The 13,310-nt window shown below is 51.5% G+C and overlaps 1 protein-coding gene across 1 annotated transcript in view; it reads right to left on the bottom strand.

The window, feature by feature from the left end:
• LOC139250035 (microtubule-actin cross-linking factor 1, isoforms 6/7-like) overlaps positions 1-11,955 on the bottom strand; it is a gene marked incomplete at its 5' end in the record, with an annotated part of 67,638 nt that extends 55,683 nt beyond the window's left edge. The window contains 3 exons of the mRNA XM_070872598.1: positions 6,924-7,043; positions 11,298-11,504; positions 11,800-11,955. Of these exons, the coding sequence (XP_070728699.1) occupies positions 6,924-7,043; positions 11,298-11,504; positions 11,800-11,955 (483 nt within the window). The remainder of the gene's footprint in view (positions 1-6,923; positions 7,044-11,297; positions 11,505-11,799) is intronic.
• Positions 11,956-13,310: the final 1,355 nt, after the last annotated feature.

The following is a 13,310-nucleotide window of genomic DNA, read 5'->3' as shown; positions in this document are numbered from 1 at the left end:
GCGTGTGTGTGTTACACAGTGTATGTGGGTGTGCGTTAAACAGTGTGTGTGCGTTACACAGTGTGTGTGTGTGTGTGTTTTCCACAGAGTGTGTGTGAGTGTGTGTGTTACACACAGTGTGTGTGAGTGTGTGTGTTACACAGTGAGTGAGTGTGTGTTACACAGTGTATGAGTGTGTGCATTAAACAGTGTGTACACGTTACACAGTGTGTGTGTGTTTTATACACAGTGTGTGTGTGTGTTACACAGTGAGCGTGTGTGCGTTACACAGTGTGTGTGTATGAGTTACACAGTGAGTGTGTGTGTGTGTTACACAGTGAGTGTGTATGTGTTTGTGTGTGTGTGTGTGTGTGACAGAGTGTGAGTGTGTGTGTTACACAGTCTGTGTTACACAGTGTGTGTGTGTGTTACACAGTGAGTGTGAGTGTATGTGTTACACAGTCTGTGTTACACAGTTTGTGTTACGCAGTGTGTGTGTGTTACACAGTGTGTGTGTTACTGTGTGTGTGTGTGTTACAGTGTGTGTGTGTGTGTGTGTTAGTGTGTGTGTGTGTGTGTGTTACACAGTGAGTATGTATGTGTGTTACAGAGTGTGTGTATGTTACACAGCGTGTGTGTGTGTGTGTGTGTGTGTCTTACACAGCTTGTGTGTTACATAGCGTGTGTTACACAGTGTGTGAGTGTATGTGTGTGTTACAGAGTGTGTGTGTGTTACAGTGTGTGTGTGTTACATTGTGTGTGTGTGTTACACTGCGTGCGTGTGTGTATTACACAGTGTGTGTGTTATACAGTGTGTGTGTGTATGTTACAGTGTGTGTTTGTGTGTTACAGTGTGTGTGTGTGTGTGTGTGTGTGTGTGTGTATGTGTGTGTGTGTTACACAGTGAGCTGAAGAACACCAAAGGGCAAAAAACGTTAGTGGGAGTTGTGTACAGACCTCCAAACAGTAGTAGTGATGTTGGGGAGGGCATCAAACAGGAAATTAGGGGTGCGTGCAATAAAGGAGCAGCAGTTATCATGGGTGACTTTAATATGCACATAGATTGGGCTAACCAAACTGGAAGCAATACGGTGGAGGAGGATTTCCTGGAGTGCATAAGGGATGGTTTTCTAGACCAATATGTCGAGGAACCAACTAGAGGGGAGGCCATCTTAGACTGGGTGTTGTGTAATGAGAGAGGATTAATTAGCAATCTCATTGTGCGAGGCCCCTTGGGGAAGAGTGACCATAATATGGTGGAATTCTGCATTAGGATGGAGAATGAAACAGTTAATTCAGAGACCATGGTCCAGAACTTAAAGAAGGGTAACTTTGAAGGTATGAGGCGTGAATTGGCTAGGATAGATTGGCGAATGATACTTAAGAGGTTGACTGTGGATGGGCAATGGCAGACATTTAAAGATCACATGGATGAACCACAACAATTGTACATTCCTGTCTGGCGTAAAAATAAAAAAGGGAAGGTGGCTCAACCGTGGCTATCAAGGGAAATCAGGGATAGTATTAAAGCCAAGGAAGTGGCATACAAATTGGCCAGAAATAGCAGAGAACCCGGGGACTGGGAGAAATTTAGAACTCAGCAGAGGAGGACAAAGGGTTTGATTAGGGCAGGGAAAATGGAGTACGAGAAGAAGCTTGCAGGGAACATTAAGACGGATTGCAAAAGTTTCTATAGATTTGTAAAGAGAAAAAGGTAAGTAAAGACAAACGTAGGTCCCCTGCAGTCAGAATCAGGGGAAGTCATAACGGGGAACAAAGAAATGGCAGACCAATTGAACAAGTACTTTGGTTCGGTATTCACTAAGGAGGACACAAACAACCTTCCGGATATAAAAGGGGTCAGAGGGTCGAGTAAGAAGGAGGAACTGAGGGAAATCCTTATTAGTCGGGAAATTGTGTTGGGGAAATTGATGGGATTGAAGGCCGATAAATCCCCAGGGCCTGATGGACTGCATCCCAGAGTACTTAAGGAGGTGGCCTTGGAAATAGCGGATGCATTGACAGTCATTTTCCAACATTCCATAGACTCTGGATCAGTTCCTATGGAGTGGAGGGTAGCCAATGTAACCCCACTTTTTAAAAAAGGAGGGAGAGAGAAAACAGGGAATTATAGACCGGTCAGCCTGACCTCAGTAGTGGGTAAAATGATGGAATCAATTATTAAGGATGTCATAGCAGCGCATTTGGAAAGAGGTGACATGATAGGTCCAAGTCAGCATGGATTTGTGAAAGGGAAATCACGCTTGACAAATCTTCTGTAATTTTTTGAGGATGTTTCCAGTAAAGTGGACAAAGGAGAACCAGTTGATGTGGTATATTTGGACTTTCAGAAGGCTTTCGACAAGGTCCCACACAAGAGATTGATGTGCAAAGTTAAAGCACATGGGATTGGGGGTAGTGTGCTGACATGGATTGAGAACTGGTTGTCAGACAGGAAGCAAAGAGTAGGAGTAAATGGGTACTTTTCAGAATGGCAGGCAGTGACTAGTGGGGTACCGCAAGGTTCTGTGCTGGGGCCCCAGCTGTTTACACTGTACATTAATGATTTGGACGAGGGGATTAAATGTAGTATCTCCAAATTTGCGGATGACACTAAGTTGGGTGGCAGTGTGAGCTGCGAGGAGGATGCTATGAGACTGCAGAGCGACTTGGATAGGTTAGGTGAGTGGGCAAATGCGTGGCAGATGAAGTATAATGTGGATAAATGTGAGGTTATCCACTTTGGTGGTAAAAACAGAGAGACAGATTATCTGAATGGTGACAAATTAGGAAAAGGAGAGGTGCAACGAGATCTGGGTGTCATGGTACATCAGTCATTGAAGGTTGGCATGCTGGTACAGCAGGCGGTTAAGAAAACAAATGGCATGTTGGCCTTCATAGCGAGGGGATTTGAGTACAGGGGCAGGGAGGTGTTGCTACAGTTGTACAGGGCATTGGTGAGGCCACACCTGGAGTATTGTGTACAGTTTTGGTCTCCTAACCTGAGGAAGGACATTCTTGCTATTGAGGGAGTGCAGCGAAGATTCACCAGACTGATTCCCGGGATGGTGGGACTGACCTATCAAGAAAGACTGGATCAACTGGGCTTGTATTTACTGGAGTTCAGAAGAATGAGAGGGGACCTCATAGAAACGTTTAAAATTCTGATGGGTGTAGACAGATTAGATGCAGGAAGAATGTTCCCGATGTTGGGGAAGTCCAGAACCAGGGGTCACAGTCTAAGGATAAGGTGTAAGCCATTTAGAACCGAGATGTGGAGAAACTTCTTCACCCAGAGAGTGGTGAACCTGTGGAATTCTCTACCACAGAAAGTTTTTGAGGCCAATTCACTAAATATATTCAAATGGGAGTTAGATGAAGTCCTTACTACTCGGGGGATCAAGGGGTATGGCGAGAAAGCAGGAATGGGGTACTGAAGTTTCATGTTCAGCCATGAACTCATTGAATGGCGGTGCAGGCTAGAAGGGCCGAATGGCCTACTCCTGCACCTATTTTCTAAGTTTTTATGTATGTGTGTTGCAGAGTGTGTGTATGTTACACAGCGTGTGTGTGTGTGTGTGTGTGTGTGTGTGTTGCAGTGTGTGTGTGTGTGTGTGTGTGTGACACTGTGTGTGTGTGTGGGTGTTACAGAGTGTGTGTGTGTGTGTGTATGTGTTACAGTGTGTATGTGTGTTACAGAGTGTGTGTATGTTACACAACGTGTGTGTGTGTTACAATGTGTGTGTGTGTGTTACACAGTGAGTGTGAGTGTGTATGTTACACATTCTGTGTTACACAGTGTGTGTGTGTATGTGTTACAGTGTGTATGTGTTACAGAGTGTGTGTATGTTACACAGCGTGTGTGTGTGTGTGTATGTGTGTGTGTTACACAGTGAGTATGTATGTGTGTTACAGAGTGTGTGTATGTTACACAGCGTGTATGTGTGTGTGTTACACAGTGTGTGTGTGTGTTACACTGTGTGTGTGTGTGTGTGTGTGTGTGTGTTACACAGTGTGTATTGGGGTAATGTACTGACGTGGATAGAGAATTGGTTGGCAGACAGGAAGCAGAGAGTCGGGATTAACGGGTCCTTTTCAGAATGGCAGGCAGTGACTAGTGGGGTGCCACAGGGCTCAGTGCTGGGACCCCAGCTCTTTACAATATACATGAATGATTTAGATGAAGGAATTGAGTGTAATATCTCCAAGTTTGCAGATGACACTAAGCTGGGTGGCGGTGTGAGCTGTGAGGAGGATGCTAAGAGGCTGCAGGGTGATTTGGACAGGTTAGGTGAGTGGGCAAATACATGGCAGATGCAGTATAATGTGGATAAATGTGAGGTTATCCACTTTGGGGGCAAAAACACGAAGGCAGAATATTATCTGAATGGTGACAGATTAGGAAAAGGGGAGGTGCAACGAGACCTGGGTGTCATGGTTCATCAGTCATTGAAAGTTGGCATGCAGGTACAGCAGGCGGTGAAGAAGGCAAATGGTATGTTGGCCTTCATAGCTAGGGGATTTGAGTATAGGAGCAGGGAGGTCTTACTGCAGTTGTACAGGGCCTTGGTGAGGCCTCATCTGGAATATTGTGTTCAGTTTTTGTCTCTTAATCTGAGGAAGGACGTTCTTGCTATTGAGGGAGTGCAGCGAAGGTTCACCAGACTGATTCCCGGGATGACGGGACTGACATATGAGGAGAGACTGGATCAACTGGGCCTTTATACACTGGAGTTTAGAAGGGTGAGAGGGGATCTCATAGAAACGTATAAGATTCTGACAGGATTGGACAGGTTAGATGCAGGAAGAATGTTCCCGATGTTGGGGAAGTCCAGAACCAGGGGACACAGTCTAAGGATAAGGGGTAGGCCATTTCGGACTGAGATGAGGAGAAACTTCTTCACTCAGAGAGTTGTTAACCTGTGGAATTCCCTGCCGCAGAGAGTTGTTGATACCAGTTCATTCGATATATTCCAGAGGGAGTTAGATATGGCCCTTACGGCTAAAGGGATCAAGGGGTATGGAGAGAAAGCAGGAAAGGGGTACTGAGGGAATGATCAGCCATGATCTTATTGAATGGTGGTGCAGGCTCGAAGGGACGAATGGCCTACTCCTGCACCTATTTTCTATGTTTCTATGTTTCTATCCATTTGTTTGCTGAACAATGAGGAAGGAAGTGGTTTTGGGTCGATGCCTGGAGTGTGAAGTGGATAATTGGGCATGTTTCTGTGGGGGAGCATTTGGGGAACAGTGATCATATCACCAGGTTTAGAGTAGTTATGGACAAGGGCAAGGTACAAGCTCGGGTAAAAAATACTTCACTTTGTTACACAGCGAGCGTTGTAGTCTGGAACATGCTGCCTGAAATGGCAGTGGGAGCAGATTCCACAGTGACTTTCAAACAAGAATTGTATAAATACTGGCAGGGTAAAATTGCTGGGCTTTGGAGAAAGTGCAGGGGACTGGCACTAATTGGGTAGTTCTACCTAAGGGCCAGCACAGGCCCACACACAGGCACGGTGGGCCAAGTGGACTCTTTCTGTGCTGTATCAGTCTATGATTCATCAGTTTTACACATTGCTGAGGGAGACTGTCACATTAAAGTGAGTGGCACCTCTCATATTATTACTCAGAAACAATTCGCTATCATTCTTTTAAGAGATGGTTGGATGGGCACTTAAAGTGCAGTAACCTGCAGGGTTACGGACCTAGAGCTGGTCATTGGGATTAGACTGGATGACCTTATGTTGGACGGTGCAGATATAACGGTAAGTACTGCAGGGAATAGAATACGGCCAGGGTGATCTCCTGGACTAGTGTCGATCGCCTGGATGGGTCGGAGAGGAATTTTCCCAGATTTTTTCTCCCTAAATTGGCCTGGGTTTTTGCCGCTCCCAGGAGATCACATGACTCCGGTTGGGGTGGAGTGTAGAATGTTTCAGTATAAGGGGTGTCACAGTTGTGTGAGGCGGACTGGTTGGGCTGGGTGCTCTTTGCCTTTCCGCCATTGTTCATAGGTTTATATGTAACCTTCAGGGCTGCTGACCAAGATTACATGTAAACCCATGAATAATGACAGAAAGGTAAAGAGAAACATAGAAAATAGGTGCAGGAGTAGGCCATTCGGCCCTTCGAGCCTGCACCACCATTCAATAAGATCATGGCTGATCATTCCCTCAGTACCCCTTTCCTGCTTTCTCTCCATACCCCTTGATCCCTTTAGCTGGAAGGGCCATATCTAACTCCCTCTTAAATATATCCAATAAATTGGCATCAACAACGGCAGGGAATTCCACACGCATAAACTCTCTGAGTGAAGAAGTTTCTCCTCATCTCGGTCCTAAATGGCTTACCCCTTATCCTTAGACTGTGACCCCTGGTTCTGGACTTCCCCAACATTGGGAACATTCTTCCTGCATCTAACCTGTCTAAACCCGTCAGAATTTTAAACATTTCTATGAGATCCCCTCTCATTCTTCTAAATTCCAGTGAATATAAGCCTAACCGATCCAGTCTTTCTTCATATATCAGTCCTGCCATCCCGGGAATCAGTCTGGTGAACCTTCGCTGCACTCCCTCAAAAGCAAGAATGTCCTTCCTCAGATTAGGAGACCAAAACTGAACACAATATTCCAGGTGAGGCCTCACCAAGGCCCTGTACAACTGCAGTATGACCTCCCTGCCCCTGTACTCAAATCCCCAAACTGTGAAGGCCAACATGCCATTTGCCTTCTTCACCACCTGCTGTACCTGCATACCAACCTGCAATGACTGATGAACCATGACACCCAGGTCTCGTTGCACCTCCCCTTTTCCTAATCTGTCACCATTCAGATAACATTCTGCCTTTGTGTCTTTGCCCCCAAAGTGGATAACCTCACATTTATCTACATTAAACTCAGTTATTCTTGTCAAGGTAAGTTTTATAATGCGAGAATTCTGACCTGTTGCAGGGTGAGCTGTTGTTTTATATCGCTGTAGTTAACTGCAATATCCTTCTGTGTCCCCAGGCGTTGCTCCACTTCATTCATCCAATCCAGCAGCATCTTTCTCGTCTCACTGAACTGCAACAGGAAAGGAAAAAGTCACCTCTCCGATCACCAACAGGAATGGTCAGTCACCCTCTGATCCCCAACAGGAATGGTCAGTCACCCATCGATCCCCAACAGGAATGGTCAGTCACCCATCGATCCCCAACAGGAATGGTCAGTCACCCTCTGATCCCCAACAGGAATGGTCAGTCACCCATCGATCCCCAACAGGAATGGTCAGTCACCCTCCGATCCTCAACAGGAGTGGTCAGTCACCCTCCGATTGTCAACAGGGATGGTCAGTCACCCTCCGATCCTCAACAGGAGTGGTCAGTCACCCTCCGATTGTCAACAGGGATTGTCAGTCACCCTCCGATCCCCAACAGGAATGGTCAGTCACCCATCGATCCCCAACAGGAATGGTCAGTCACCCATCGATCCCCAACAGGAGTGGTCAGTCACCCTCCGATTGTCAACAGGGATGGTCAGTCACCCTCCGATCCCCAACAGGGATGGTCAGTCACCCTCCGATCACCAACAGGGATTGTCAGTCACCCTCCGATCCCCAACAGGAATGGTCAGTCACCCTTTATTCCCAACAGGAATGGTCAGTCACCCTCCGATCCCCAACAGGAATGGTCAGTCACCCTCCGATCCCCAATAGGAATGGTCAGTCACCCGCCGATCCCCAACAGGAATGGTCAGTCACCCTCCGATCACCAACAGGAATGGTCAGTCACCCTCCGATCCCCAACAGGAATGGTCAGTCACCCTCCGATCACCAACAGGAATGGTCAGTCACCCTCCGATCACCAACAGGAATGGTCAGTTACCCTCCGATTGTCAACAGGAATGGTCAGTCACCCTCCGATCCCCAACAGGAATGGTCAGTCACCCTCCGATTGTCAACAGGAATGGTCAGTCACCCTCTGATCCCCAACAGGAATGGTCAGTCACCCTCCGATCCCCAACAGGAATGGTGAGTCACCCTCTGATCCCCAACAGGAATGGTCAGTCACCCTCCGATCCCCAACAGGAATGGTCAGTCACCCTCCGATCACCAACAGGAATGGTCAGTCACCCTCCGATCACCAACAGGAATGGTCAGTCACCCTCCGATCACCAACAGGAATGGTCAGTCACCCTCCGATCCCCAACAGGAATGGTCAGTCACCCTCCGATCCCCAACAGGAATGGTCAGTCACCCTCCGATTCCCAACAGGAATGGTCAGTCACCCTCCAATCCCCAACAGGGATTGTCAGTCACCCTCCGATCCCCAACAGGAATGGTCAGTCACCCTCTGATCCCCAACAGGAATGGTCAGTCACCCTCCGATCCCCAACAGGAATGGTCAGTCACCCTCCAATCTCCAACAGGAATGGTCAGAGTCACCCTCCGATCCCCAACAGCAATGGTCAGTCACCCTCCGATCCCCAACAGGAATGGTCAGTCAACCTTCCGATCCCCAAAAGGAATGGTCAGTCACCCTCGGATCCCCAACAGGAATGGTCAGTCACCCTCCGATCCCCAACAGGAATGGTCAGTCACCCTCCGATCCCCAACAGGAATGGTCAGTCACCCTCCGATCCCCAACAGGAATGGTCAGTCACCCTCCGATCCTCCAATCACCAACAGGAATGGTCAGTCACCCTCCAATCCCCAACAGGAATGGTCAGTCACACTCCGATCCTCCGATCACCAATGGGAATGGTCAGTCACCCTCCGATCCCCAACAGGAATTGTCAGTCACCCTCCGATCCCCAACAGGAATGGTCAGTCACCCTCTGATCCCCAACAGTGATGGTCAGTCACCCTCTGATCCCCAACAGGAATGGTGAGTCACCCTCTGATCCCCAACAGGAATGGTCAGTCACCCTCCGATCCCCAACAGGAATGGTCAGTCACCCTCCGATCCCCAACAGGAATGGTCAGTCACCCTCCGATCCCCAACAGGAATGGTCAGTCACCCTCCGATCACCAACAGGAATGGACAGTCACCCTCCGATCCCCAACAGGAATGGTCAGTCACCCTCCGATCCCCAACAGGAATGGTCAGTCACCCTCCGATCACCAACAGGAATGGTCAGTCACCCTCCGATCACCAACAGGAATGGTCAGTCACCCTCCGATCCCCAACAGGAATGGTCAGTCACCCTCCGATCCCCAACAGGAATGGTCAGTCACCCTCCGATTCCCAACAGGAATGGTCAGTCACCCTCCAATCCCCAACAGGGATTGTCAGTCACCCTCCGATCCCCAACAGGAATGGTCAGTCACCCTCTGATCCCCAACAGGAATGGTCAGTCACCCTCCGATCCCCAACAGGAATGGTCAGTCACCCTCCAATCTCCAACAGGAATGGTCAGAGTCACCCTCCGATCCCCAACAGCAATGGTCAGTCACCCTCCGATCCCCAACAGGAATGGTCAGTCAACCTTCCGATCCCCAAAAGGAATGGTCAGTCACCCTCGGATCCCCAACAGGAATGGTCAGTCACCCTCCGATCCCCAACAGGAATGGTCAGTCACCCTCCGATCCCCAACAGGAATGGTCAGTCACCCTCCGATCCCCAACAGGAATGGTCAGTCACCCTCCGATCACCAACAGGAATGGTCAGTCACCCTCCGATCACCAACAGGAATGGTCAGTCACCCTCCGATCACCAACAGGAATGGTCAGTCACCCTCCGATCCCCAACAGGAATGGTCAGTCACCCTCCGATCCTCCAATCACCAACAGGAATGGTCAGTCACCCTCCAATCCCCAACAGGAATGGTCAGTCACACTCCGATCCTCCGATCACCAATGGGAATGGTCAGTCACCCTCCGATCCCCAACAGGAATTGTCAGTCACCCTCCGATCCCCAACAGGAATGGTCAGTCACCCTCTGATCCCCAACAGTGATGGTCAGTCACCCTCCGATCCCCAACAGGAATGGTCAGTCACCCTCCGATCCCCAACATGAATGGTCAGTCACCCTCCAATCCCCAACAGGAATGGTCAGTCACCCTCCGATCCCCAACAGGAATGGTCAGTCACCCTCCGATCACCAACAGGAATGGTCAGTCACCCTCCGATCACCAACAGGAATGGTCAGTCACCCTCCGATCCCCAACAGGAATGGTCAGTCACCCTCCGATCCTCCAATCACCAACAGGAATGGTCAGTCACCCTCCGATCCCCAACAGGAATTGTCAGTCATCCTCCGATCCCCAACAGGAATGGTCAGTCACCCTCTGATCCCCAACAGTGATGGTCAGTCACCCTCCGATCCCCAACAGGAATGGCCAGAGTCAACAGGAATCAGGGGGAATACTCTCCACTGGCTGGAGACATACCCAGCACAAAGGAAGATGGTTGTGGTGGTTGGGGGTCAATCATCCCAGCCCCAGGACATCGCTGCAGGTGTTCCTCAGGGCAATGTCCTCGGCCCAACCATCTTCAGCTGCTTCATCAATGACCTTCCCTCCATCACAGGGTCAGAAGTGGGGATGTTCTCTGATGACTGCACAGGGTTCAGTTCCATTCACAACTCCTCAGATAATGGAGCAGTCCGTGCCCACATACAGCAAGACCTGGACAACATTCAGGCTTGGGCTGGTAAGTAAGATTCGCGCCACACAAGTGCCAGGCAATGACCATCTCCAACAAGCGAGAGTCTAACCAGCTCCCATTGATATTCAACGGCATTACCATCACCGAATCCCCCACCATCAACATCCTGGGGGTCACCATTGACCAGAAACTTAACTGGACCAGCCACATAAATACTGTGGCTACGAGCGGGTCAGAGGCTGGGTATTCTGTGGTGAGTGTCTCACCTCCTGACTCCCCAAAGCCCCCCCACCATCTACAAAGCACAAGTCAGGAGTGTGATGGAACACTCTCTACTTGCCTGGATGGTGCAACTCCAACACTCGAGAAGCTCGACACCATCCAGGACGTTTGATTGGCCCCCCATCCACCACCTTCAACACCTACTCCTCCACCACCTTCAACACTCACTCCTCCACCACCTTCAACACTCACTCCTCCACCACCTCCAACACTCACTCCCTCCACCACCTCCCACACTCACTCCCTCCACCACCGGCGCACCGTGGCTGCAGTGTGTACCATCTACAAGATGCACTGCAGCAACTCGCCAAGGCTTCTTCAACAGCACCTCCCAAACCCACGACCTCTACCACCGAGAAGGACAAGGGTAGCAGGCACTCCCATGAATCCTGCTGTTGGAACCACAAGGTACTGGCCGGTGAGACAGAGGATGATGTCGGTGTATTACCGGTTTGGCCTGTTTTCGGGACTCCTCCAGTGAGCGTCCTCGCTCTGCCGTACGCTGGCACAGCTTCCCCCATCGCTCCTGCACCGTCACCATCAGGTTCTGTATCAGGGCCCGATCCTGTTTCCTGCAATAACACTTCAGTGTGTCTGAGCTCAGCTCCAACTCATTCACCTGGGCATTGTGTGAGGCCACATCGCTAGTAAAAGCCTGCAGAGAGAGGGCCGAGAGTTTTCAGTAACATAGAGACAAATATCTCCAGCCAAAGCTAACCACCTCCCCGGGGCCCAATCCCTCACCGTACCCCCTCCCCCTCTCCCTCACCGGGGCCCAGTCCCACACCGGGCCCCTTACCCCTCTCCCTCCCCGGGGCCCAGTCCCACACCGGGCCCCTTCCCCTCTCCCTCCCCCTCCCCGGGGCCCAATCCCTCACCGTACCCCCTCCCCCTCTCCCTCACCGGGGCCCAGTCCCACACCGGGCCTAGGACCCTGGGTTAGTGCTCACCTGGTGTTCCTGCAGTTGCTGGGTCAGGGTGTCCAGGATGAGGCTCGGGGCAGGAAGGCTGTTGATGCAGCTCAGGGTCTCGGCCATCCAGACCATCAGCTCCTGCACGTTCTCATGGAAACGCGACTCAAGCGTCACTCCTTCCGACAGCTTCACCTGACAATTTAAATCATTTATTCCACACGTCACAAGCTATCGATTCAGTGCTGGGAGTGGGGGGGGGGGGAAGAGAGAGAGGGGGGAGAGAGAGAGAGCGGGGGGAGAGAGGGGGGAGAGAGAGAGAGGGGGGGAGAGAGAGAGGGGGGAGAGAGGGGGGGGAAGAGAGATAGAGAGGGGGAGAGAGAGAGGGGGGGGAGAGAGAGGGGTGGAGAGAGAGATTGGGGGGGGGAGAGAGGGGGAGAGAGAGAGGGGGCGAGAGAGAGAGAGGGGGGAGAGGGAGAGAGAGGGAGGGAGAGATGGGGGGAGAGAGAGGGGGGGAGACAGAGGGGGGGAGAGAGAGGGGGGGGAGAGAGAGTGACTGGGGGCGGAGAGAGAGAGACTGGGGTGGGAGAGAGAGAGAGAGAGTGGGGGAGGGAGAGAGAGTGGTGGGGGAGAGAGAGAGTGAGGGGGGAGAGAGAGAGTGGGGGGGAGAGAGAGAGCGGGGGAGGGAGAGAGATAGTGGGGGAGGGAGAGAGAATGGGAGGGAGGGAGAGTGGGGGGGGCGGAAGGAGAGAGAGTGGGGAGCGGAGGGAGAGCCAGTGGGGAGGGGAGGGAGGGAGAGAGAGCAGGGGGAGAGAGACTTGAGGGGCGTAGATCGAGAGAGGAGAGAGAGGGAGAGAGACTGGGGGGGAGGGAGAGAGAGATGGGGGGGGAGAGAGAGAGTGGGGGGAGAGAGAGAGTGGGGGGGAGAGAGAGAGAGAGTGGGGGGAGGAGAGAGAGAGAGGAGAGTGGGGGGGGAGAGAGAGAGAGTGGGGGGGGAGAGAGAGAGAGTGGGGAGGGAGAGAGAGAGAGAGTGGGGGTGGGGGAGAGTGAGTGGAGGGGAGAGAGAGAGAGAGAGTGGAGGGGGGAGAGGGAGAGTGGGGGGGAGAGGGAGAGAAAGTGTGGAGGGGGAGAGAGAGTGGGGGTGGAGGGAGAGAGAGTGGCGGGGGTGAGGGAGAGAGAGTGGGGGGGGAGGGAGAGAGAGTCGGGGGGAGAGAGTGGGGGGAGAGAGGCCTCTGGGGGGGAGATAGAGAGAGGGAGGGAGAGAGACTGGGGGGAGAGAGAGAGGGAGAGAGACTGAGGGGGGGAGAGAGAGAGAGAGAGAGACTGGGGGGGAGAGAAAGAGATACTGGGGGGTAGAGAGAGAGACTGGGGGGAGAGAGAGAGAGACTGGGCGGGAGAGAGAGAGTGGGGGGAGGGAGAGAGAGAGTGGGGGAGGGAGAGAGAATGGAGGGGAGGGAGAGAGTGGGGGGGCGGAAGAATTGAGAGTGGGGAGTGAGGGAGAGTGGGGAAGGGGAGGGAGGAGAGAGAGTGGGGGAGAGAGAGAGTGTGGG

Source organism: Pristiophorus japonicus, unplaced genomic scaffold (assembly GCF_044704955.1).
Source record: "Pristiophorus japonicus isolate sPriJap1 unplaced genomic scaffold, sPriJap1.hap1 HAP1_SCAFFOLD_338, whole genome shotgun sequence".
Lineage (NCBI taxonomy): Eukaryota > Metazoa > Chordata > Chondrichthyes > Pristiophoridae > Pristiophorus > Pristiophorus japonicus.
The sequence above is the reverse complement of the archived record's forward strand: the minus strand, read 5'-3'. Positions and strand labels throughout refer to the sequence as shown.